The sequence below is a fragment of the Falco rusticolus genome, chromosome Z (assembly GCF_015220075.1).
Source record: "Falco rusticolus isolate bFalRus1 chromosome Z, bFalRus1.pri, whole genome shotgun sequence".
NCBI lineage: Eukaryota > Metazoa > Chordata > Aves > Falconiformes > Falconidae > Falco > Falco rusticolus.
In genome coordinates, this window is record NC_051210.1 from 23478403 (window position 1) to 23505825 (window position 27423).

Below are 27423 nucleotides of genomic sequence, written 5' to 3' on the forward strand. Positions count from 1 at the left end.
CAGGTCAGGATGCTCATGTTTTTTGTTTGGGGTTGTTTTTTGTTGGTTTTTTTTTGTAATCACAGACCTAGAAATAGTTTTGAGTAATTTTCCTTTTTGAAGTCTGACATTTAGGGAAAAGCTTTGCATTCAAGGTTCTTGGTCACATTGTCTGTATGATGGATACTACTTAGCTGTCTTCTGCAGAGCACGTAGAGTAATGAAATTATGAGGATTCACATGTAACAAAAAATCAGAGTCATATAAACTGCACCATTATACATGAAACTGATGCTACTATTGTGCTCACTTGTCTGGTTTTCCTTGCAGAATCAAGGCCATTGAAAGTCCCAACAAAGATGATGACAACACAGTGGCTGACTTACTAGGGTCGTTTATGGTGTTTTCAGCATAGTGGAATTCTTCTCTGATATCTTTCTCTCCTGGTTCCCTTTCTACTACATGCTAAAGGTATGTTAGTTCATGTGAACCCTCTCCTAAAATGAGACCTTTGATATAACTGATATAATGTCTTCAAGATGACAACAGATTTCCTTGGAATCATTGCTGGGTCACGCCTTATTTGTAAATGCTGGGTACATCTAATGGGGCACTATGAAACTGATCTGTTTATGGCTGATGGTTTTGTGAGGCAAGAGGAGAAGTTGGGATGGGTGGCAGGGAAAGGTCTGCCATGTTTTAGGAAAAAGGACATGATGTAGTTGTACCATGGAAAGACAGTTCTTTGTCTTGGTGTTAGGTAAATTTGGGCAAAATGACAGCACATGGTAAACCCTACAGAGTGGCGCTATTTTTGCATTAAGTGCATTAGCGAAAGTAGAGAGTAAAATCACAAAGGCAGCAAAAGGAAGTATGAACATCTGTGTTACTGGGAGCAGAGAAGGAAACTGCAGCATAAGAACAGTTTGAGTCATATACTTTGTTTTTAATTAAGCCTACTTTCCTGAAAGGAAAAGGCAACTATGGGAGGAGTTTGTTGCTAATGTGCATTTGTTAGTGTGGTGTGACTGCCAACAGTGGTTTGCTTAATGTGTTCCAATCGTTGTTTGTCAACTAAGATGCGACTATATTGACAATCAGCTTTAACATGTTAAATTATTCTAGGAGATAGCCAATTACTGTGTATGCTGTTAGGTAGAAAACATTCTAGCTTGCTGGAGTGTCAGTTGTTTAGCTTAAAGAGCTGTTACCCGTTTTCTGTTTCAGAGGGCTGTTTTATTCCTTCTCTTTTGCTTTGTTAGCCTGGTTTAGCTCCACCAAAGTTCTTCAAAGGATTTGCTTGCTAGCTATTGTGGTGGGGTCATTTAAAATTTTAAAGGTAAGCTCTAATGTTGCCAAGTGCTTTTTGCAGGAAATGCTGTATTTTAGAGACAAAAATTAAGTTGGACAGCTCAGTTACACTTCTGCATTGTTCCTTTTGAATCATTAACAGCCATCAACTGTGCAATCATTTGGATACTTATTTCCCTAGCTCCCTAAGAAAAAGCACATAATTAAATTTACTGCTTCAAACTAAAAATATTCTGGCCTGTGCCACGAAGTTAATTGTCCACTCTCTCCTTATTTTCTTCCCTTAATCAAAACCAAAAATATGTTTCCCATGTTAAGTTTAGTGGCTTTGCAGAATTTTTAAGAAGAATCTGCAAATTTTGAAGCTTCGTATGGGTAACACGCGTGAAAGTTTTAGTGTTTGAATATATTAAGAACAAAGCAAATAGTGATCAAAGTGCAAGATCCATCTGATCTGAATAGGATCCAAAAGCATTGCTTATGGCACTGGAAGAGTTTGTTCGCCATTTATGCAGTTATTTCACATCCCTGACTTTACTATATAGTTTAGCAGGATTATTACTTTACCCAGTGATGTATACTCACAGGTCTGAACTCCTCACATAGTGTGTTTTCAGAGCTTCTTTTTAACTTCTTGGAGGTAAAAGGTGCGGCAAAGATTTCTTCATGCTAGCACAGTATTCTTTCTGAAGAGCGTGCAACTGAAATTCAGGTTGACCTAGCAAATGAAAGACCAGCCACAGATGGCTGTGATAATACAGTGTCGGAAGTGCTACACAGATGTAGTTGTGGCATCAACAGAAAGGTACTTTTCTCATTTGAGCAAAGCAAACACAGGCAGTTATGGTAAATACACAGTTTTCTACAGTAGCTGCTTAGGGAGCATAGAAATCAAGTATTTACTCTCAGTGGTGGGTAATAGGAGAGGTTTACTTTGTTACACAAAGGCAGACAGAAGGTGTGGGCTGAGAATCAGCATTGCTGACTGGGTGGAAGTTACTCCATGTGCGAAAAAGGAGGAAGCAGGCAGTTTAGTCCATCCATGACTAAAACCTCTTGTAGTGTAGTTTGTGATGTCTCCCATGTCTCTTTTATGATGTTACGAAATAAAAGCGCAGATACATCATTCATGCGAATTTCAAGCTTGCTTTCATTTTCTAAATGTACTAAATTTACATATCACATTTATTTGATGCAGCTTGTAGCTTCTGCTCTAGACTCGAGTTTTAGCTGCTCAGTATTTATGTATACCTCGATGTGCAGGACTAAGACACTGATTATAGCTGCTCCTGTATTCCCCCAAGTTGAGAGCCTAGGCTCTGTCACCATAAAGTTCTCAGCACAGCAGGTGTTTTTATATGTGGGAGAAAGGCATGTTCAAGAATTGCTTTGAATACATTACGGTATTTGCATATACTTTTGTTATCCAATTGAAAATGTGAGATTTCTTGGGTCTGGTGGGTTTTTTTGTTTTTTTTTTTTTTTATAATGTCTATTTTCAATTTATCTTCTTGTTTTCCCTGAAGCACAAGACATGCACGCAACTCATGATTTCATGTTTATGTAATCTGATGTTCAATACTTCTGTTAATTATTTTAAGATTCCTTTGGCATTCGGGTATTAAATAGCCAGTGAAAATAGCAGAGGTTATCATCCTAGGAGTATTGTTGGTAGCGGGAAGGAGAGGAGACTCCTGAGTCTACTGACAGTCCTGTCTTGAAATATTAGGGTACTATTTCTGAACAGAATTCCTAGCAGACACATCACACTGGGTACATTAAGCAAACTGCTGCTCCAAGGCACTCAGTCAGACGAGGCAGGAGGAGTTGTCATTTTGAGTGTAGCAATGTGCCAAGCGTGGCAGTCCGACTCTGCTTCAAGACAAGAGATTCCCTCCTCTCACCCATGCACCCCATGCAATTACTGATTTCAGCTAAAGAGCTACTTCACTTACATTAAAATTAACACCTTGATTTAATGACTGCAGTTGTCTACTAGGAGTGTGTTTGTATTCGTGGTCCTGTGAGGTGTGTCTTGGGTTTTGGTAGTCTCCTGTCTGTAGGAGCTTGGAACTGGCTGTGGGTGTGCTTGCTGTGTTTCTCAGCTGCAATTACTTCCTCTGCTGTAGTGGCAAACCCAGTTGTATTCAGTTTCCTGCTGCCAGGGCGAGAATAGCTGCTGGCACCAGATCCAGGTGGGTTAGACCGAGCTCAGGTGTCTGCTTAAGGAAGTCACTCTGTTGCACGAATTGCATTCCCTCCTTTGGCTGGTCTGGAGGGTCACAAGAATGATATAGTTGGTGTGGGGGGGTTGCCATTAACAGTTTTGTCACTCTGAGCTTTTGGGACATTTTTACAAACCACTTTCATTTTTAACAGTCAGTTGGTTCCATTTGCTAGAGGCAAGGGTAAAATAAACCAAGTTAGCAGTCTGACATTCTCAAGCTTTGAGAAGACTGAGATTGGCAACTTTGTTATGTGTCCTCTAGAAGATGTGTATAAACATCCATTTCAGTATATTTCAAAAGTAATAGGTATTTGAACATAGGTATTTTTTTTTCTTGACTAGACTGGGACAAAGCTGTAAAAATCAAAATTACTTATTTTGTTCTTTGGCAAGAAAAGGGGAATTTCAGAGTTTTTCAGTTTCAGAGGAAGCTGGACTTCGAGCTGAGGGATTTCCTAAAACAAAGGAGAACTAAGTAACATCTTTGTATATTGGGACAAGTTGAATAACTATCAGTAATTGGCCAGGTATTCTTTAACAGGAAATAAAATCAATACACTTCTCAGGTTTTAATGAAAGATAACAACATAAGATAGTATCATTTATTCTTTCTGTTATGATAAGTTTCAAATAATAGAAGCTTTTGAAAATTGATATTCCAGCACTTTTTGGCTTCCTTTTCTCTGACCATGCTTAATGATACTGTGTCAGTTGCTACTTACTGGTGCCAAATTTTATTGCATGTTGAATTCTTTTAATTCATTGAAATGATCCTAGTGGGCATTCTCACTGGTAGACAGTCTACTTTGAAAAACACTGCTGTGTCTTCTGGGCAGCCACCCCTTTTTGTCATTCTGCTTTGACACCACAACCAAATAGTTTAAAGAAGAAAGCTTAAAACTGACCTAAAAGGATGGTAAATCAGTTTGGCAAAACTTTCTGTAGAAGGCAGTTGTTATCCCCAGGAATCAGTGATCCTTTTGAAAGGACTGGCAGCCTGTCAAGATACCTCTCTAGCTCCAAGTGTATCATAACTGATTTTCTCTGAGGCGAGGGGGATGAAAAGTAGCCCTAAAGAAAAAAGGGAGTAGCAATCTCCTCCCAAGAACACTATGCGTTTTCTTCAACTGATATGCATCAGGGGGATCAGTTTTACTGTGGTGTGCACTGCAGTGAAGACAAAGCCATAATTTCACAGGTGTGAAGAACAGAACCTACAGAACATTAAACCTCAATATCCCTGTTCTGAGAAAGAATAGATATTCCAAAATATTTGGAATGCTTGCCTGAAGAAGACTGTGGTTTTCATAATTGAAAATTCTTTCCCCCCCCTCCTTTTTGTTAAACTTGAATCAGAACCTTTCTTTTAAAATAACCCCTCTTCACTTAAATCACCTTGTAATGGTCAAATTGTTATTTAGGAGTTTCCTGTGTGATACCAAAACAAATATTTGGATGTGGTTCAGTCTTTGCAGTTTTACAGTGGGAAGTCACAAGAGGCGGGGGGGGTGGGGGCACGGAGGAGAAAGAAATGTAGGGGGGGTCGTGGAGGAGAAAGAAATGTCTGGCTAGGTACAGTGGAATTCTGAAAGGGTATTGTGACTAAGCTAGTTTCTGGGAAATGCTTTTGTGCTATGGAGTGTACTGGAGACCTCATAAGACTGATGTATTTTTAAATTACTTTCAGGAACTCTCGCACATGCATTGAAACATCTCTTCAGCTGCTGTAGATACTGCTGTGAAAGCTGGAAAACTTCTGAAATCTAAACTATTTACATAAGTGCTGCTGTATTTAAGTGCAGGTTGCATATGGTTTTATTGTAGTTTAAATGATTTTATTTTTTGTGCCTAACTTAGTTAATTGTGTGATGGTTTGGGTTTTTTTTTCTTTCAGAAGGAAGAGCTGAGTTTTTGTTGTTGTATTTTCTCCCTCCCAAAAATTTGTGGAAATCCTCAAACATTTGATCATGTCTAATATCAAAACAAGCACACTGGCTGAGGCTGGGGTGGTTTTGTATTGTGTTTTAAGAAAAGGCGGTCTGTGAAAAGCTATTCTGCCTTTTATTTTCTGGAGAGGTTTTTGACACTGAGTAACACAGTAGTATTAGTGTCTGGAAAGAATTGTACAGTTGCTGAGAATTTGCTTAATTTTGTTGCAGTTTCATCCTGTAAAACCTTTTTATATATACTTTCAGAGCTGAAGCAAACTTAGTTATGGTGCTTGCTGTCCTTCAAATGTTTTGATCTTCTTTTGCTTAGTTATTTGTCTTGTGTATGACAGTGAACTGAAGCCAAATAAAGGTGCTTCAGTAGTAAAGACGGATCTTAGTAATACATGTAATAGCTGTTTTTCTTAAAGCTCCCCTTTGTAAGGTGCAGAAATACTACCCCCCACACTGGGGTGTCCTTTTTTTTTCTTGTTCTTTTTCCTCTCCTCCCAGAGAGCAGATTGTGCTGTAAAAGCTGTACCTAAACTGCAATCCAAAAGCATTACCCTTGCTGTGCAGTATGTGTAGCTTGGATATGTCTTTCTTCCTTGTCACTTTAGCTCTGGGATGTACACAATCCCATTCTTTCCTCTGCTGCATTTTCAAAGCAGGAAGGCAGAGAGGACAGGGGTATGCTTTGGCTGGATTTAAGTGATAAGCTTCAGTCAGGCCTGTGCCACATAGTTTAGAAGTAGATGGAGAGACTAATGTTTTGTCTAATCAGGTTTTATACTTCTGCCTTTAAAAATAAAAAAAAACAAAGGTACGTGCAGTCTTGATACACCTGTTACCAGATTAGCTTTATGGCTACAGCCCTCCTCCTTTATCTTATTAGTATCCATTAAATTATTGCCATGTAAAGATTCACTGTATGTAACTATACTGATGTGCGTGCTTACTGGGCTGTGACTGTTACAAAACGAAGGGGATGGTGTACAGTTCTGAACATGCTCAGGTCTGTGGCAGTTAGGAAGGCATGCTATACTTTGTCTCCTACTCGTTTCTCATACTTATGCAGATGTTCTTGTTCCTTGTAGTGTGGCTTCCTGTTGTGGTGCATGGCTCCAAGCCCTTCTAATGGGGCAGAGTTCCTCTATCATCGAATTATCCGGCCTTTCTTCCTGAAGCACGAAGCTCAGCTTGACAGCGTTGTTCAGGACCTGAAAGACAAGGCTGCAGAGACTGCAGATACCATCACTAAAGAAGGTGAGGAAAAGACCATTCACTAATCACATCATGTAGGAAGAACTTCCCTGGGCAGCTGTAATATTACAGTTAGTGTTTGTCATTCGGGGGAGGGGGGGTGGGTGGGGGCGGGGGGGGAAAGCATGATGACTACATAAATTATAATGGTTCAGGTGACAATGCCAGGAAAAGAGAATTGCGGTGGATCTTACTTTCTAGGAGGGCAGTTACACTAGAATGAGTGGAAGAAACAGCTAATTAGTTTGCGTGTCTTCCCAGCATAGATATCAGTATGAACATACTCAGAAGATACCTTCCATAAATACAGTTATTGTTTCAGTGTGTTCTTGTATCTCCTGAAATACTGTCTCAAATACCTGGTAGTACAGTCGTAAAGCAAATCCTTTAACTCCAATAAGGAGCTACACGTGAAATGAAGTTTTCCCATCTACAAGTTTTTGTACTTTTCCTTCCTCTGGAGATAAAGGATTCTGACCCCACTCAAAGAAATTATTTAACATTTATTCTATCCAAATAAAAACCTATCACAGCCTGTAGATTGCTTAATTTTTGCTTTTATTTCTTTGCATTCTATAGTGGACCGTTGTACTCTAAAATGTCTGATGAAAGTTTTATGAATAATGGATGGAAATTTATCAAGTAGCTAAAATAAATTTCATTTGAAAGGAAATTTATTTATATTTCAAAGCACCGTAAGCCTCCTTTGACCCAAACAATGCATGCAGTCTCATTTCCTCTTACCAGCTTAAGCAGTTTTCCTGTTGATATTTAAATAGTCTGCCTTTCTTAACTACATTTGGAAATTTTGGTGCATGACCCTTCTTGAATCATTATTGTTAGACAGGTATCTTAAACCATGTTCTTCCATGTTGCACCTGGGATTTTCTGTCCTCAGTCCATCAATTACTCTTTCTTTTTCCTGTTTTTACATGTGAAGATTTCCATGTACATACATTATTTTTTTTAAGAACTCATGCATACACATATGCATGTACACATGTGTGCACACAGACACACACACATATGTTATTCCAGCCCTATTTCATCAGCTTGGTAGTACGTTTCTTGCTGTAAACATGTATGTCCTAAACACTGTGAGCAGTTCTGTTTTACTGATACCGTAGTTTTAAGTCAGTCTGTGCTGTTTACTGTGCTGCTTCTTGCTTGTGGTTTATTTTTTTTATAAAAATCTTTATATGATCAGGTTAATACTATGTCTGTGTCTATGTATATACAAAAGACATGATTTTCTTTTGTGATGTTTCTTTTGTAACCTAAAAGGAAATACTATTTTTTATGCAGCTTAATAACACCAAATAAGTCACTTAGTCTGTAGGCCTCAAAGATTAAATTTAGCTTTTATTTTCCTGCAGCCAAGAAAGCAACAGTGAACTTACTGGGTGAAGAAAAGAAGAGCACTTAATTAACTGGATGAAGTTTCCCTATCACCTCCTTTATGAAGCTTGATGTTGCTGGGAACTGTGGTATAATATTAATAATACTGCCTTGGACACATTTTGATATATTAAAGGAATGTGTTCTAAGTTTGCTTACTACTTTGCTGTGTCTGATAGAAAGTAAGCGTTTTTATTTAAAGCAATGCAGTGGGCAGCATCTGAAGCTTAATGAAAATACCTTTGTTCATCTTCATGCAGAAGAAATCTTCTAGTAATCTCTTTCTGCAGTAACATAAATAAAAAATATATATCCCACAGGCACTGCACTTTAGTTGTCTCTTTGTGTATGTAATTACTTTTTAACACTTTGACTGTGGTGCGTCTGGTAACATGAAGCTGTTGTATGAGGAAAATACTAGTCTGAACAGATATTCTTGAATATACAGGGAATTATTGTGGAAGATGGCATAATGGATGTATTCCCCACCAATAAAGTTGTAAATGATGAAACCACGTGTTCTGGGCACCTGATGATAGAGATTATTCACTCTTGCACATTTTGCTGTAACACCATAAAACACAATTTGCATGTATTCTTAAATGGATAGATACTAAATGTAGGAGAGTTAACTTCCTTCAAGTGATAAAGCTTGTATTAGTGTGAAGTTATTTGCCAGAAATGAATGCATTAAATTCCACAAGATTAGCACAGTACAACTAAAGTGTAACTCCTTGCCTCATCTTGCTAAATAGAGTTGTTATCTAAAATTGTTAATAAAATGCCTTTTAAGATCACACTCAAAAGCACAAACCACCTTTCACTAAGGGGTGATACCATTACAAACACTTCTTCCTGAAGTCCTGTTGAAATACAACCACCTTGTGTGTCAGTCCCTGAACGATATCATTAATGGAATGCACTAAGCCTCTGTGAGATTTTTCTGCTCATAAAAATCTGCAGTCTTCTCTGACTGTACCAAGAACAAGTCTGCGTGAGCACTGAAACTTCTTGAATAGAGATGCTGTTGTTCTTACTTGAAATATTCCTGACCAATCCGTAAGAATGCAACAAAAGTTGTTAAGAGAATAAAGGCTTTTTGCACTCACTGGAAAAGAGTAAATTTTTTTTAGATCTGAATCTGTATTTAGTCTTTCATACCAAAGTATTTTCAACAAACTCAGCATGAATTACTGAAATCACACTGTTCTTATCTCCTGACTTTCTTTAAACCTTGCAGTAATGCTATGACAATTCTTAACTCACAGAACATGGAGAAGGTAAGTTTAAGCTTTTGATGCAGTAAAAAGTGATTTCTGGTCCACAAACTTAAATTCAAAAGATTTAGTTTTCAAATAGACTTCTGGCTTTCTGCATTAAGTTGGTATATAAACATTCACTGTAACCTTTCAGGTGCAAGAACTGCCAAAGAATGGAGCACACAGTGCAACTCAGCAGGTCAGTTTTAACTTTGTTTTTGTTTTATAAGGAGAGATGTAAGTGTCTTAAGAGAAAGCATTTGAAGCTTCATGTTGGAAAACACATCTGTCAACTTGGATAGGGAAGCATGGGACCCGCTGTGTATTATTTTCTGTAAGACAGCATGCAGTTTGTCATTCTCAGGGGAAAATGTAAAATACCACAGCTAATCATTCCATGACAAGTTTTTGTTATGAGTGGATGTGCTGAAGAGGATGAAGTTTACAGCAAAGTTGTAGATGTGAGTAAAATCTTTGAAGTGACTCACCATTTCAGTGGTCTAATTTCTTGTCTTGTTTTCCTGCCGTGGTACTAAGCCCCACGTTGCCGCTCACTCCACCCCACCCCCCCCCCCCCCCCAGTGGGATGGGGGAGAGGGTTGGAAGAGTCAAAGTGGGAAAACTTGTGGGTTGAGATAGAGACAGTTTAAAGCAAAAGCCGTGCACACAAGCAAGGCAAAACAAGGAATTAATTCACCACTTCCCGTGGGCAGGCAGGTGCTCAGCCATCCCCAGGGAAGCCGGGCTCCGTCACGTGTAACGGTTACTTGGGAAGACAAACGCCATAATGCCAAACGTTCTTCCCTTCCTCCTTCTTCCCCCAGCTTTATCTGTTGAGCGTGACACCCCATGGTGTGGAATATCCCTTTGGGCAGCCCGGGCCAGCTGTCCCGGCTGTGTCCCCTCCCAGCTCCCCGTGCCCCCCCAGCCCTCTCGCTGGCCGGGCCTGAGACACTGAGAAGTCCCTGACTGAGGATAGACACCACCCGGGCGCAGCCAAACCCACCCGTGTGCTGTCAGCATTGCTCGCACAGCACAGCTGCACCCGCTGCCGAGAAGGAACTTAACTGCACCCCAGCTGAAACCAGGACAATTCCTCTGTCTTAAACCCACTGCACTATCCTGTAAGCCAGACTAAATCTTAGTGCTGTGTTTTAAAAGCCAGCAGCTGTGTACTTGGCAGTCATGTGGCCAGTGTAATTTAGTTTCACCTCTTGAGATAACAAATAAATAAATATACTTAATAGTCTATTTGATTTAGGTACAAAATGCTACGTAGCTTCTCTAAAAGCAGCTGATAAATCTCAGGTTTTGAAAGTCTTAATGAGGTCTGCAGTAGAGACAGACCTTAGTTTTCATTTCTCATACTACTCAACAGTTCTTGCACTGTTACTAATGGGGATAAAACATTTCTAGGTGTTACAACATTCCCTTACATCTCTCTCAGAACTTAAGAGTTAGGCTTTAAATCAACTTCTCGCCTTTACAACCTGGTGTTTCTTGACCAGCAGCTAAATTCAGTGCTCCTTGGTCAGGTTTCTACTTGCAGTAGAGCTGCCACCTGTTGTTAACAGGACTTGACTTGATCTTTTTGTTTGCCTTGACGCAAGTAGAAACGGCTGAATTCCTGCAGCAAGTTGTCCTTTCCTGCAGGTGCTGGGCTGGCCCCACCGATCCGTGCTCTTCTCTAGCTCTTCTTCACAACGTTTGTGTGCAAATGCTGGTAGGAACGCCTGCCCCAGGTCTGTGCTGGCACTCCAATGTGCTGAATAAAAACGGACACAAAGAGATTCTTAGAGGGCTGCTATGATGCCTCAGTATTTCTTAAGAAAAAGAAAGAACCTCAACGCTGAAAACCCAGCTACTTTAAGAAGGCAGAAGGTCTTTCCAGGGTTTTTACTGGGTTTACTGAAACTTCATTACTGTGGAACTAGCAGAAACCTCTCCAAAGGCAGTACTTCTGCTTCCTGACTGGATCTCGGGGGACAGCTGAGCTGGTTTAGAGCATCAGGCCCTGACAGAAGAGCCTGGCACACAGCTCTGCTCTCACCAGCGAGCAGCACGAGCAGCTGCCTGCGCAGCGCAGCTCCCCAGGCTTTGCAGCCTGGCTCACGTAAGGAAGCATCAAGGTTTAGCGATCTTTAGAAACACAGAGAGGAAAAATGGCAAGCTACAGGCATTTCCACATTTTTTCTTCACCTGCTGATTTTCTAGTGTCCCATGAAAGCCCTAAAGAAGTAACGCTGCACAGCTCTTGGCAGTTCTTTCTGCTACCATTTCTGCTTTATCCTACGCATTTCCAAATCCAGCAAAAAGGAAAAAAGGCTCAGAAAAAACATTTTAAAAATCCCACAATGATACCTTCACCACGAGTGACGTGAAAATGAAACCGAACTCTTCAAATCAAAGGCAGATAGTTAACAAAGAACAGAAATTCTTGTAAGCAGAGGAAGATGTGACTAAGGCTTGTCAGGTCAAACCCTCACAACCTCTTTTAATTTGACAAATTTATGACAGTGTCTTGAGTTTGCATCTCGGTCTTGTCAACTGTTTAAACAGTCTGAGAATCAACACAAAACCAGTACGACTGTTCCTTAGTCACCTCCCACCCCCCGTGTCAAACTCAACCCACAATAACTTTCTCAAGGAAAGAGGGGAGAACAGAGTTTTAAAAAATGATGTCACAAATTCCTGTAGGTCATGAGAGACTGTCACTATCTCCTGTGAACTGCACGTCTGGTGACAGTGCAAATACAGTGAACATGAGTCTCACCTTTCCGGAGAACTTCTACATGCAGTGCGATGGAACGCGACAGCACCTGAGGAACAGCAGCCTGGGACCACTAAGGGAGTCCTCAGTCGTATGACCACGTTGGCATGGCTTTCTGAAGAACAGGTTTCCTACTGGTCCATTAAGCATTAAGATACCGCAGAGCAAAAAATCCTCGGTTGCCCACATGGACCCATCAACTCGTCAAGTAAAAAGAATTGAGCTTCTCTGAATTTTGCATCTTTTGGAAGGCCAGGTAGTTGACGCCTTTGCCGAGGTTATGGAATTCCACAAAACAAATAACACTTCATATACCTACCCTTTCGTGTTATTGCATCCTTGCAGGAGGAGAATTCTTAAAGCCTTCAATTAGATACATCTACGTTCTGCTATCCGGAGGAAAATGAAAACAAACACCACAGCTCAGAAATCCCACACCCAAAACACCCACCCACCCCCACCACCCCCCCCGGCCCTGCCAGAGGAGAGGAGACACACGCAGTGTTCGGGGAGAAACAGCACTGCAGCGCAGGCTACTCCGTTCCTACGCGGAGCGTCCCCTGCTCTCTCCCAGCTCCCGTACGACCCGCGGCTTCGTTTCCCCCATCTCCCTCACACCAGCCCCCACAGTGCATCCCGTTCTCCCGTCTTTTCAGGGCCTTTAGCAAAAGGCGGCTCATTTGGGAACTGTTTTACCACATCCGATCTGTGCCTCAGCAGCAGCTGCGTGTGCGTGTGGTGGAATATTTCACGCACCAAATGCAGTTTGGCCAGAGCAAACTGCCAGCCAGAGAGGCTGAACACTCACTCCCCTTGCCTCTCCTTGTCCCTTCTGGGAAACGCTCATCACTGGGTGACGCATTAGCACAGCCTTACCTCCTCATCTGACCACTTTGCTTCACGACTTACGGGAACTGACTGCCGTTGAGATCTCTGCTCTTTTTGTCATGTCCCCAAATGACTCGACAGGCTCAAAAGTTACAAAGCAATAGATGAAGAGGGTGTATTTGTATTGTGTCTTTTTTTCTTCTGGGGAAGAAGCCCCACCTCCCCCCTTTGGCAAGCAAGGTTGTTTTATCCTAAGAGGCAAAATAACCCCACAAAGGCCAGTCTGTAACAGGAAGACGCTAAATAACTGGCATCCAGTGGCAGGACACGTGGGAACGGCTCAAAGCTGCACCAGGGGAGGTTTGGGCTGGATGTGAGGGCGCATTTCTTTGCCGAGAGGGCGGTTAAAGGCTGAAACAGGCTTCCTGGAGAGGTGGTGGGTGCCCCAGGGCTGTCAGTGTTTAAGGGACATTTGGAAAATAATAACATGCTTTAACTTTTGATTAGCCCTTAAGTGGTCAGGCAGGTGGACTAGGTGATAGGTGTAAGTCCCTTCCAACTGCAATAGTCTAGTTCAGTCCATTCTGTTCCAACACAGCTACACCGGCAGCCACAGAGAAGGAACAAGGGAGCCACACCATCTTTCATGCTCTCAGTACAGCACGAGAGGTCATCCCAGATGTATGTGCTGCTCCAAAAGGGAGTTCTGGCTGAGCGGCTCTAATTGCTAAGTGCACACAAGGAACAGTATATACACACAGGCAAGTTTTTTATTTTCTGCAGAGCTGGTCTTTGGTAAATTTACTTCGTGGCTGAAGGTGGAGAACTACATATGCTCACATACATTATTGTCACTTTCCAAGTTAAAACACATTTCAAAATAACATTTTGAAACTGACCTTCTTTACATCAAAACTGAATAAACATGGTTGTGCTTCTGCTACAGCAGCTACATGCCTTCTTCCATACATCTGAAAGAATAAAACATCTATCTCACAACAGTGCCTCATTTCCATTTTTACTCATTTCTTTGTTGATTGCCAATGTCTTTAGATCTGCTTACTGGCAGCATCAACGTCCCCATCCATTGCTGACTCAGAAATTGTCACAAGGATTGTTACGAGAATTCTGATCTCTGAACGTCTATTTAAAACGTTTGGTCTTTGTCTGGGTACCTAAAGAACAGCATAACAAAATAACAAGTATATACTTTCATATAGCTAGTCTAGTACCTTCTGGAGTGACACCACCTCGATATCCGTATCCCTCCTGCCTCGTGCAGGGTGAATTCCCACTCAGCAATGCACGTCTCGGTCAATATTGCCACCTGCAGGAAACCATGGACCGTAGTGTCTTTTTAGCAGCTACACTAAGCAAATGATCACAGAAAACTATAGAAGCAAGACAGGTGAAATAAAAGTACATCCATTATCACCCTGTTTCTCCCCTAAAAAAACCCCATTTTTTAATTGATAGCATTGAGACCAACAGTGGCAGAGTTTCTGCATTTTTACAGTGGCCTTGTCTCCACTCCTGGTCCCACAATGGCCTCTCACCATCTTCCCTATTCCAGGCACTGAAGGGGTGAAGAGGAGAGAAGGGTGCTGAAGAAGGGGAAAGATCTGCAGAAGAACCTGATTTACTATCTTGACTCACTTTTAAACTTCTAAGGAATCTAGTTCATTAGAAAAACAGGAATTACAGAAATTAAACTTGGTTTATAAGCTTAACTCTGGCAGGAAAGGGGGAACTGTCTAACTTTGTGATGCCTCATTTAGGAACAAGTATTTCTTACGTAGTATACTTACTCTAAAGCCATAAATAATAATTAAAAAAAAAAAGCAAACCCAAATGAATTACTTTAGAGATGGGGAGATAAGCAGGCAGGAGTTGGGAGAATCATACTTCAGCTCCCTAATGGTAATAATCATCTGATCTCCTAGCAGTGCATAATTTGCTTTTAAAAAAAAAAAAAAAAAAAAAAAGTCAGCTTTACCCAAAGTATCCGCAGAGCTTGTTTTGTTCATTTCATTACATCACAGTTTTAGATACTTCAGCTCTTACTGAAACAGTATTACTCTTTCCAGAAATCTCTCTCAGGTGTTTTTTTTTTTTTGTAAGATAGTTACAGTTTAAAATAGCTTTACTAGTTTGGATTCTTTGATTGGGAAATTTTGTTAAGCAATGCTGCCAAGATTCTTTCCCAACATACGCACCATAGCACAGACAACTTAAGACATTTAATTTCTGGCCACTGTAAACAGATATCCCATGACACTTAACCTTCACATTTTTCAGCTGTCAATAGTCTAAAGCTCTGATTTACAATATTCAGGCATAACATGATCATGACTTGGCTGGTGTTATTCCCCTTCACATCATGGAGCAGAGTTATTTTGCACCAGTTAGTTTTCAGAGTTCTCATTTTAAATCAAGCTTCAGAAAAGTTACTCAGCACTCAGGAAAAGCCAGGAATAACTTCAGCCCCACAATCTGTGGGCAGGTAAGAGCCTTTTGCATCACAAGTGTATCTTCCTCTCTTGCTTGCATATCTCACTTGGGTTTTTTTGCACCATACTGCAACAAAGTTTGTAGTGCTTCCCTAACTCTACAGGGTAACCAACAATCTCTGGCCATGTCCAGTTGTTTTGTGTAACAAAAAAAAAAACTTCAGAAAGCAAAAATCAGGAGTGTCTTCAAGGCCAGATACTCCAAAGGTAGCTTGTATAAACCTACATCAGCTGAAAAAAACCTGAAGACACTTGTGTATGACCATGGTCAATTTCAGCCTTCGAACACAGATTTCTTCTCCTAAGGCATACTGTTTTAGAGACCCTGCATAATACTACTCACACTGGCACAGGCCCTGGCCAGAGGAACTTTGTCACAGCAGGTTTTGGATTTGGTACAACTGCAATGAGAACAAGAGCACATCATCCTCCTTTGTTAAGCAACGCAACACAAGAAACACACAAGGTATTACAGACAGGAAGTACAACTGTTCACAGGTCAGGGGCTTTAGGCAGTTGCACTATCAGTACCTATCGGCATCAACTTCAAGGGGCACTGGTAGCTCACCATCCACTTGAAAAAGATGCAGCTGAGTGGAACAAGGAATACATGAACATAAGAAAACTCAAACTACAAGCACAAGTAACTTCAGCAGGGATACCATCAAGAACTTTACCCATTTTCATTACTTTAGAATAGTCATTAAACATCTAGATACATTTTTAATGCTCTTTGTCTTTTAAAGTGAGGAAAAAGGTGATGCCATAGAATAGCATACCCAATAGATAAACAAGCAAGATCCTAAAAGAGAATGTTGCCACATGAAAAGTTTATCAAAAATAACCTGATAACGTGCTTCCAGTAGTCATTTGTGAAAGCATTCAACTGACTTTGTTTCCATATAGTAAGGATTAGCAAACTCATGCAAGATTTTTGCTTTTAAACTCAAAACAGGTGCTGCTGCTTCTTTTTCAGTCTCCTTACACTAAGGTATCCCTCATTTAAACTTGCACAGTACATTTCTTGATTACTTCAAAGGAGCCTTGCAGCTGTTCTAACTCATCTTCTCCAAATAAATTTCTGTCCCTGTTTGTGGCCTACCCGAAAAAAACCCCAAATATTTTGTTATCAGATATTGCAAGCCTCGGACACCTGAAATAGTATTTAACAGTTAAAAAAATTAAAGCTAAATTTCCTAAGCTCTCAAACAACAACACAAAATAGGATAATACAGTATCCCATATTATACAACACACAAAAGTGAGCTACTTTTTTCAAATTGTCTTAAAATTTTACAATATTATCCTTACAACGTATGTCACTGACTACTTTAATACAGGCTGTGGAGGAAAAATTAACACTTTTTCAAAAGTATTTCATGATTTTTTTAAAAATTACCATGTCACCTTTATTAGTACACTTGACAGTGGTGAAAGATTATCAGCAAGAGTTTAGAGCCATAACTTCACTGATTTACATTTTTCTGTTAGTGATAAAGACCCTCCAGAATTAAGACAATCACTTCACTAGCATCGATAGATGGCTTACTAAGGCAACCAGTTTTCAGATATCTAGTCTGCATAAGAATATTTATTTATTTATCAAAAGCTGCATATTTCTTCTGGAAAGAATAATTCTCCCACCCACCCCATTTGCTTATGTTCTTCCACCTTTAGAAGTGGGTGCTAGCTTCAAACTTGCAGGTCGTGTGTGAAGACAGATTTATTGTTACAGATGTGAGGCAGCTACATGCATTCCAGTTCTGAGAAAAGCAGACAGTTCTATTCAGCTTCATCTTTCATTTCTTGCTTGTATCTTTCACTTCAAAGTTGCAGCAAGTAATGTGTCCATCCACATTTGTTGCAAGTATAACTATGTGAAGTAACAATTATTCCAGATGTGAGCTCATTTCTTTTTCTTCCCTTTACCTTTCTTGCCTCCCTCCCCTTGCTGAAGGCTTTGATCACTACCTCCCATCTTTTGGGTTCTTGTTTTCAGTTTGGGAATGGTTTCTGCAGCATATAGCATCACTGATTTACCTAAAAATATAGGAAGAGATCAATGCATGCGTACTGTGTTAAGAACATTTGCATAATTTTCAAAGTCAGAAACTTCAGTCTCACTTCAGATTTCTCTTAAATTAGATACAAAGCCTAGGAGTTCTGCTTCCTTCCCCTACATAGCTAGAAGTTTGTGAAAAATTTTTGCAACTTTATTTTTTTAAATTGTTTTTTTTTGTTTTAAAGAAGTACAGGACTGAAATGTCACCGCAGGCTGGAATATAATCTGACAATGTTCAAAGTATCTACATCCTTCCTGTTACTCTTTCTCTTCAACTCTTAATGGCCTAAAATACCTGGGACAGAATGATCAGGCAAAAGCTGCATTTTTTGAAAAGCACTGCTGACAGAAGACACTTCCAGCAGGAATATGATTTTAAATCAACTCCTTCTGACCAACAGCATTCTTATGCTACTTCAGATTCAGCATTCTTCTTGCTCTTCACTTAAGACCAAATTACTTGTAATTCAAGATGAACTATTCTTGTTAATTAAAGGGAGCTGCTCCACTGTTGATTTATGAAAATGGCCAGCAGAAAACTCAAATGAACTTGGCATTATATCAATTGGCATCCATGGTGATGCCTAGCCAATGTCTGTAACCCAAGAAAAAGTGGAATTTAGCCATTTTAATACAAAATCCTGTTTTATCTGTCAACAAAACAGTAGAATAGTGGCTTCGTTCAACATAGCAATCACACAACACAACCCCCTCCAGTGCAACTGCTGAAGAAACAGCAGGATCAAAGACAACAGCATTTTTACAAACTCCACTGAGTGCTCACTCACACACCAACTTGATTTGGTTGAGTTATACAGGCAAAGAGATTTAATTAAAGTTGTAGAACTTACACTAGCAAAAACTAATTAAACAAGCTGGTAACATAAAAAAAGACTGTCTATGTTTTATCAACAAATAAAGTATCTAACGCAGGTACTCTACTCACGGGTTGGAAACTGAGGTAAACATGGGTTGCCATCATCTTGTTTGAGCTGGATTCGTACTCTACCTCTGTACTGCACATCTCTGTTCCACTCTCTAGGATACATCTTATTTTTCTGTCATACAAAAGAGAAAATTATAATAAGAACTAGAATAATTTTCTGCAAAATTTGTCTGGCAATTAAATTAAGTCGTAGCAGCCTGGAATTCTGAGCAGGTGTAACCCATAACCACAGCCCTCCAACAGCATCATCCACCATTTAGGCACCACAGTAGTATCCAAACCTACAGTGTAACTTTTTCAGCAGCACTGCTGCAACCAGTTATTAGTACTGAACAATTAAGCAAGTGGCCTACTACAGGTACTGTTCTGCTTCCCCACCAGTCTGGACTGCAGTGACACAGGTTTTTGTTTCATCTCCACACCCACAAACACTTCTGGACACCTACAGACACTAAGTCACAGCTCACAATCCCAGGCTCACTGCTTCTGGATACTCATAGCCTTCATTTTCTGTAAAATGTTACAGGTTTCTTAGTGGTACTGCCTATTTTCACAGGCTGATGTGCACTAACAGGAATATATTAGACTTCTGGAAAGCAAAGAGATTTTTTTTACTGGTTTTTGGATACCAGTCACATTCTTAAATGAGGACCTAAACTCCTTTTAGAAAATTCAATAGTTCTTTAAATTACTAATTAATTCAGAAAACAAACGGTGAAAAGTTACCTCTCTGGAAACCCAAACTCATTCCCTAAGAAAGTAACCAACTTAAACCACCTCACAAGCAAGCAGGTACTGCAGTAAAAAATTTACATTCTTTGGCTAAAACATAACTCCAAAGGACTCTGAAGATTTCAAGCATCAGAATCCTATTCCTAGAGGACACTCATTCCAAAAGGCAACCACCTTACATTAAAAATATGCCTTTTTAAAAGCTTAATTTGCTGAATTGCAGCTTGCAAGTTTAGCTTTTATTCTGACATTTTTAAGCATCTACGGTAGTCTCCTCAGAAGGATAGTTAAAAGTAATCTTTCAAAAGTAGCAGTCTCAAGAGATCTGGGTTATTCCTGTTTTGCATACAGTATTCCAACATTAACTTCATAATTACGGTCAGTTATTACTCAAAGCAAGCATCTTGGCTGATAATAAAAACGTCTCAATTGTGATTTATCCTATCTGTAAGAAAACACCTAACAAAAGAAGAACAGAGACACATACCAAGGTTATGTGGGGGTTTTGTGGTGGGTTTTTGTTTGTTTTTTTAAATTACCTCTAACAGCACATTGAATCCAACTGCTGCACATACATCTTGGATTTCTGTAGAGGTGGGATTTTCAACAGCCTGTTGAAACAATGTGTCACAGTTAACTGTTTTTCAGTTATTAACTACCTACACAGCAAGAGTTAGCAGTTTCTCACCCTATATTCTAAAACTAGAAAAAGCAGATGGCAAAGACAAGGTACTTCAAATAATGACAAAACTACTGTAGAAGTCACCTATGAGCACACCTGTGGCCTAGAAACCATTCAAAAAAAAGAAGAAAGAAGACATCAGAGAAGCAGGTAAGACAGATTTAATTAGGATGGGGAGCAAATAAAAGAATTGCTTAGGAAAAGTAATTGAAATGAAATAATATTTATTATATAAAAACCCCTAGATGCTATGAATCAGCAACAGCAAACTCACAGCAAGAACTGAAGTGGAAAAGTGTAGAAACTTTCTAGGCACAGGGCAGCATCCCGTAGACAGATCTTTGACTGGCAACTTGTATGCTCAAGAATGATTTTATTTTTAGCTATTATCAGAAAAAAAATCCCAACCCTAAGCAGTGAGAAAAGCTCTTTATATTCCAAGTGCTGCTTGTTAAAAACATTACAAAGGAATGAAATGATAAAACACTATTTCTGGACAGAAAAAGCAACAGCCACTGACTCTGCCACAAAGGGGACAGGTCACAGACTACAGGCATATGTAGTCAGGCATCAAAACCCAATCACTAGCTAGCTATTCTTTTCTACATTGCTTTCAGATTTGGCAAACTACTTATATGTAGGAGGCTGAGAGCACTAGCCTCCCATTACTTCACCTGCTTGCCAAAGGTGCTGCCCACATGAAAGACAAGACACTTAGACCCAGTGCTCTTCTACCAAATTCACATGCTGACACTAGGTTATCTTCAAATACACTGTAATTTCCAGTTATTGAGCTACTTGCCACTGGGGACTGGAAAGATAACAGCTTTGAGGTTTATTTTCCAACTCTCTACACACTACTGCACAGCAAAACAAAACACTGTATTTCCCTGCCACCCACAAAATTACTTTGTCTATAGGTATCCTTCTTCCTTCTGCTATTGTCTTCTTGTTGTTCAAATATGCTGGATAAATGCAGATATATCTACAAAGAAAAAACAGTGAGTTTTAGTAAGCAGTATCAACTCCTGAATTGTTTATGCAGTATTTTCCTAGCAAAACAAAAAATAAATCTCATTGCTACAACACAAAAGTTCCCACAGAAGCTTAGAACAACTACTTATTTTCCCTAGACCAATTAGTAAAACCCAATTTTGAGTTATCCAGGACACTGCATGACCATTTGGCTGAAACGTTCCTTGCATGACACCACTTTTTGAGGCACAGTGTGTACAAAGGATGGCACTACTTATCTTGCGAAAAAAAAAAAAAAAAGGCTGAAAGCGAGCGTTTTGACCCATTTCTTAAACCCCTGCAATCTAGAAAAAAACATATCCATTTCCCTGAAAAGAATTAAAGGTTTCTTGATGAGGTTGTAGTACATTAATGGCTGATTAAGTTCTTGATAGAAGCAAGAAACAGCATTTTTTTTTTGCTATAGATTTGCCTTCCCTTGCCTATTCACACACAGAACAACCCAGATTTGCCTAAGTTATAAAGCCTCTGAAGAGCTAGGCTTAGAAACCTATCAAGCACATATAGGGAACAAGAGTGATGGAATGTCAACTATACTTCTTGTTAGACAATAAAAAACCCCAACTAGCTAGAAATGCCTATATGTGAATAAAAAGCTATGACAGCATAAGGAAATAGAGAAGCAAAAAGCAAGCAAATAATCTGAAGCAGACTAATGTTCAGTTAGTCCGAGACTGACAAGGATCACTAATCCTTTCTGCTTTCCTGGGTGCATTTCTTGCTGTCTCTAAAACGAGCCTCAGCCATCTGAACTCCTACTCCTCCTCCCCTGCTAAGTGGCTTTTCACTTGGTTATCTACACTCCTCTTTATGAGCCAGCCAGTACTGCTTGCTTAGCTGGCAAGAGTGCCGCACAGGAACTTTTCGGTCTCGTTCCTGACGTTCACAACCACCAACACACCGCCCCGACCCCCACAGCCTCTGCCTCAGCTTTACACGACACGCTCAAAGAGTAACAGGGCAGCGCGGCCCCAAGCACTCCCGAATCTGACACGGCCACATCTCAGCCTCCCGCCTCACCACACGCACGGCAGTCACCTCCCTGCACGGCCTGATGCCAGATCAGCCCCCACTGCCGCCTCTTGGGGTGGCCGGTGCCCCGCCTCAGGGCCCGGCGTGAGGCCCGCAGGCCCCAACGTCGCCGCCCCCCCCCCAGCGCCACACGGAGCGTCCGGGAGCAGCCCCGAACGGCGACCACAGCACGCTCGGCGGGCGGCCACCTCACACGGCACGCTGCTGTCATCGCCCAGGCTGCGGATCGCCGCTACAGCTGCGGGCCCGACCCGCCTCACGCAGACACCCGCCCCCTCACCGCCGGCCGCGTCCCCAGCGCGCCCTCGGCCGCGCCCCGCTCCAAGGCAGGGTACCAGCGGGCTCCCGTAGCGGGCCCCGCTGGGCAGGTCGCCGCCTTGCAGGGCGCGGCACGCGTTACCTCTCCTTATCAGCTGGAGACGTGGCAGTGGCGGCAGCGGCCATAGCAACGGCAGCCCCGGCACCGCCACCGCCGCCGGCCCGCGCCAGCCTCACCCCTCTTCCTCTTCGCCAGGAAATCCCGTCCCCGCCTCCAGGTCCTGGAATCCCATTGGCCGGTGGTGCTGTCTCTAAAGCGCATCACCCTGTAAGGAGGCGCAACGTGTGCGCCCGCGGGCTGCGCGCGCAGCTTCCGCTGCGCATGCGCCTGGACGGCGGGGCGAGGGCGGAGCGAGGGCAGGGCGGGGCGGGGGTGGGGCGCGGCGGGCTCGGGCCGGGCCGCGGGCGGGCCTTGTGAGGCGGGCGGGCCTTGTGAGGCGGGCGGGGAGGGAGCGCAGGGCGGTCGGGGGTCCCACGGGGAAATCTCCTCGGTCAGTGCCGGAAACGTGACGCGAGAATGGTGCGGTACTGAGAAGTGGCGGCGGTAGCTCGCTGCATGTCAGGGGGCGCGGGCTGCCCGCCTGGGCGGGCTTGGATTACGGCCTTGAGGGAGGGCCTCTCCCTGCCCTGTGCAGCCTTGGCAGAGGGCAGGCGGTGGGGGGCCTGGTGGCTGCAGCCACCTCTGCCGCTCACACGTGAGGAGCACGCCCGCACGCTTGTCGCAGAGTGCAGCAGCAGTGCGCCTTGAATGGTACCTTCACGGCACCTTGAATGAATTCGGTGCCTGGAGCGGACTACAAGTGATAACAAAAGATGAGCCCAGAGGGTTGCACAAAGGTCTAGTTGGAGGCCGGTAACTATCAGTGTGCCCCAGGGGTCAGTTTTGGGTCCAGTGCTGTTTTAACATCCTCATCAATGATCTGGGGCAGAATCACCCTTAGCGAGTTTGCCGATGACACCATACTGGGAGGAGGGGCTGAGACACCAGAGCATCATGCTGCCATCCAGAGGGACCTGGACAGGCTGGAGAAATGGGCTGATGGGAACCTCATGCAGTTCAACAAGGGGGAGTGTGAAGTCCTGGGAACTAAAATCACCAGGCACGGGTAGGTGCTGGGGGCTGCCCAACTGGAAAGCATCTTTGCAGAAAAGGCCCTGGGGGACCTGGTAGACACCAACTTGAACCTGAGTCAGGAACATGCTTTTGCAGCAAAGAAGGCCAGTGGTGTCTCGGGCTGCATTATGAGTAGTGTTGCCAGCAGGTCAAGAGAGGTGATTCTTGCCCTTTATTCAGCACTGGTGAGGCCACACCTGCTGTGCTGGGTCCAATTCTCGGCTCCCCAGTACAAGACAGACATGGATATGCTGAATAGAGTCCAGCAAAGGGCCATGAAGATGATGGTCTGAATAATCTCTCCTATGAGGAAAAGGCTAAGAGGACTGGGACTGTTCAGCCTGGAGAAGGCTCGGGGAGATCTCATTAATATATATACATACCTGAATATAAAAAAAAACGACAGAGCCAGGCTCTTTCCAGTGGTGCCCAGTGTTGGGGCCAGAGGCAACGGGCACACAGAGAAACACAGGAAGTTCCTCCTGAACATCAGGGAGCACTTTTTCACTGTGAAGGTGACTGAGCACTGGCACAGGTTGCCCAGGGAGGCAGCAGAGTCTATATCCTTGGAGATATGCAAAAGCCATCTGGGAATGGTCCTGGGCACCTGGGTCTAGGTGACACTGCTTGAGCAGGGGGTTGGGCCAGGTGACATCCAGAGGTTCTTGGCAGCCTCCACCATTCTGCCAATGTGAATTACACAGGGCACACCTGTTACACTTATCAGTTAGAACTTCATGCAGCAGCTACGTACCAGGACCCCGTGTTCTTATGTTTATTTTCTGCTTCACCAAAGCACTGAGCTGCCCCCAATAAAATACTGAAGAGGAGGGTGCTGAGACCCAGTGCAACACAGTGGTATTCCCAGGGAAGAACTGCAAGTTCAGTTCATGAAAACCTGGAAGAGTTAAGAGTTATGGAGAAGCTTCAGAAAGAATCAGGGTGGCATTTAGCACTGGTTGACAAGTTATTTGTTTTTTCAGTCTTTTGAATGATGGGCAGTTTTGTTGTGTCTCATTATGTCAGAAGTGAATACACTGTACTAAGTGAAAATATAAACAGTACGACTGTGGCCTCAGCAGCAGCAGCTTTCAAAAATGTGACTGCAGCTGTCCAGTAGCAAGTCAGCTATTTGGCAGCACCTTGCAAACGTGACTCAAGAGGCTCCTCAGTTAAAAAAGGTTATGTAAATGAGGTGTGTCAAATTATGTGATGCACTAGATGTCCAGTGCTAAAGACAGAGTTCTTGTCATGGTTTAACCCTGGCCAGCAATGAAGGAGCACGCAGCTACTCGCTCACTCCCCCCTCACCCAGAGGGATGGGGAGGAGAATCAGAAAGGAATGTAAAACTCAAGGGCTGAGATAAGATTTAATAGGTAAAGCAAAAGCCACGTGTGCAAGCAAGGCAAAACAAGGAATTCATTCACCACTTCCCTTAGGCAGGCAGGTGCTCAGCCATCCCCAGGACAGCTGGGCTTCGTCACACGTAATGGTTACTTGGGAAGACAAACGCCATAATGCTACATGTGCCTGCCTTCCTTCTTCCCCCAGTTTATATACTCAGTGTGACGCCCCATGGTGTGGAATATCCCTTTGGGTAGTTCGGGCCAGCTGTCCCGGCTGTGTCCCCTCCCAGCTCCCCGTGCCCCCCCAGCCCTCTCGCTGGCCGGGCCTGAGACACTGAGAAGTCCCTGACTGAGGATAGACACCACCCGGGCACAGCCAAACCCACCCGTGTGCTGTCAGCATTGCTCGCACAGCACAGCCACAGCACAGCTGCACCCGCTGCCGAGAAGGAACTTAACTGCACCCCAGCTGGAACCAGGACAGTTTTGAAGGGTTATCTCCCGAGTACCGTCAAGCTGGCTGATGCAGAGTTAGGCATACCTCTGTAAGAGGTAATCTATAAGAAGTAATTATTTAGACATTTTTTATGGGTTAACAACAGAATGTTCTCATCTTCAGAACATTAGCTTGGTAATGGATATCCTATACTGTTCTTTCTTTGCACAGTGTTTTTCTTTTAAATTACCATTCCATACACACACTCATATGGCTATTAAATGATTTTCAATTGAGATCCCCACCACCTAAAAATTGTTAGAGCTGCCATTACCTTGGGAGTTGTCCCATTGTCCAGATTGCCAGTGCTTAAATCTGGCATCAGCCACACTGGCAGAAGTGTGCTCTGTCAACTGTTGTCACTTGCATTCAGAGGTGGGCTGTAGAGGAGGGAAGGAGGGATGTGGGCAGCTCAGCAGCCTTTGAAGCCTTGGCCTGCAAGTATTTAGTCTGCATGCCTTTATGACAGCCACCCCACAGTGGTGGGGTTGTGCTTCTCAAACACCTGTGGACCTTGTCCCTCTGACTGGGGAGAAGGTGGTCTTAAAGCCAAAAAAAGGCTTCAAGGATGTCCTGGTTTCACCTGGGATAGAGTTAGTTTTCTTCTTAGTAGCTGGTGCAGTGCTGTGTTTTGGCTCTGATGTGAGAACAATGTTGGTAGGACACTGACGTTTTTAGTTGTTGCTGGGTGATGTTTATACTAAATCAAGGACTTTTCAGTTCCTTGGGCCCTGCCAGCCAGAGGGCTGGAGGGACATGGGGAATTGGGAGGGGACACAGCCAGGACAGGTGACCTGAACTACCCCAAGGGATATTCCATACCATATGACGTCATGCCGAGTATATAAGCTGGGGGAAGAAGAAGGAAGGGGGGGACATGTGGCATTTTGGTGTTTGTCTTCCCAAGTAACCGTTACACGTGATGGAGCCCGGCTTCCCTGGGGATGGCTGAGCACCTGCCTGCCCATGGGGAGTGGTGAATGAATCCCTTGCTTTGCTTTGCTTGTGTGCGTGGCTTTTGCTTTACCCATTATATTTTTCTTATCTCAGCCCTTGAGTTTTACATTCCTTTCTGATTCTCTTCCCCATCCCTCTGGGTGAGGGGGAGTGAGCAAGCTGCTGCCTGGGGCTTGGTTACCGGCTGGGGTTAAACCACGACAAAGGACCATTTACACAGTTTAATTCTCTGTGACCATACATAAAATGCGATCTGTGGACAGACTAGATTTTATTATACTCATTGTGTCTCTGTGTGGGCATGCAGTATGCAGGGCATTCTTATGATTTGACCTTTGCATGAAACACGGTTATCACCAAACCACGTTACTATTAAAGCTTATTGCCATTTGATTTCGTCAAACAACACGCTTAGTCCGTTCCTTCTGGGACACATAGGTTTGAACCCACTGAAAAGGTAGAAACATAGATCTCCCTCTGAAGGACAGTGGGCTCTAGCGGTTTAAATTGAAGACCAATCTGATGCTTTTAGGGAAAAATGCTATGAAATACTTATTTGTCATTACCACAGCTTCATACACAATTAAATAAACAATAGGGTAAAATTTAATGAACAAATATTAAAATTTACTTCTTTGCACTGTTTTTTTCCCTTTAGATTTCTGCAATGTTTTTAGTTTCTCACTTACTTTGTAAAGCAACTTTTGGTGCGTAATGGATCCCATTGGACATCCCCTTGAGAAGTGCTGCGCTGGTATTACATTAAAGGTGGCACTGAACACAGCTGCAATTTGTGAGTGGCACAGTACCATTGCTGCATATTAAGATTGCTCTCAGTCAGACCACTTAATTCAAGACACTGAGAAAGATTTTGTGTATTTCTCTTGTTATATTTGACAATTGCATTGTGAATTCAAAGGGAAAAAAACCCACTTAGCTTCTTAATACCAACATACTAGATGAATGGCTTCTCTATTTAGCTACTGTAATGTAACAAAAGCTACATAGCCTGTATCAGTATTTGTGGCAATGACATGAATTATTTTCTGCATATTTTCCAGATGGAAAAATAATTACAGAATAATTTGAAATGGAGTTTGTGGATGTAGTTTGGATCATATGGCATACATAATTGACCACAACAAGGCAAGCATGTCGTCTTTTTCTGCAGATGCTATTATTACATACCAATCTCCTTTATTGGTGCTAGAATTCACAGTATCTTGAAA

The 27423-nt window shown here is 42.4% G+C and overlaps 2 protein-coding genes across 2 annotated transcripts in view; one reads left to right on the forward strand and one right to left on the reverse strand.

Annotated features, from left to right (window-relative positions):
* The window catches only part of REEP5 (receptor accessory protein 5), a 25170-nt gene extending 16552 nt beyond the window's left edge, over positions 1 to 8618 (forward strand). Inside the window, exons 4-5 of the mRNA XM_037374095.1 lie at positions 6543 to 6711; positions 8085 to 8618. Coding sequence (XP_037229992.1) covers positions 6543 to 6711; positions 8085 to 8134 — 219 coding nt within the window. The 3' untranslated portion in view covers positions 8135 to 8618. The remainder of the gene's footprint in view (positions 1 to 6542; positions 6712 to 8084) is intronic.
* Positions 8619 to 16288: 7670 nt separating this feature from the next.
* SRP19 (signal recognition particle 19) lies at positions 16289 to 22491 on the reverse strand. The gene is made up of 5 exons (XM_037373950.1): positions 22363 to 22491; positions 20805 to 20880; positions 19753 to 19824; positions 18482 to 18593; positions 16289 to 17513 (listed from the first exon to the last, which is right to left on the reverse strand). The coding sequence occupies exons 1-5, from the start codon at positions 22404 to 22406 to the stop codon at positions 17380 to 17382; spliced, it is 438 nt and encodes a 145-aa protein (XP_037229847.1). The 5' UTR covers positions 22407 to 22491; the 3' UTR covers positions 16289 to 17379.
* Positions 22492 to 27423: the final 4932 nt, after the last annotated feature.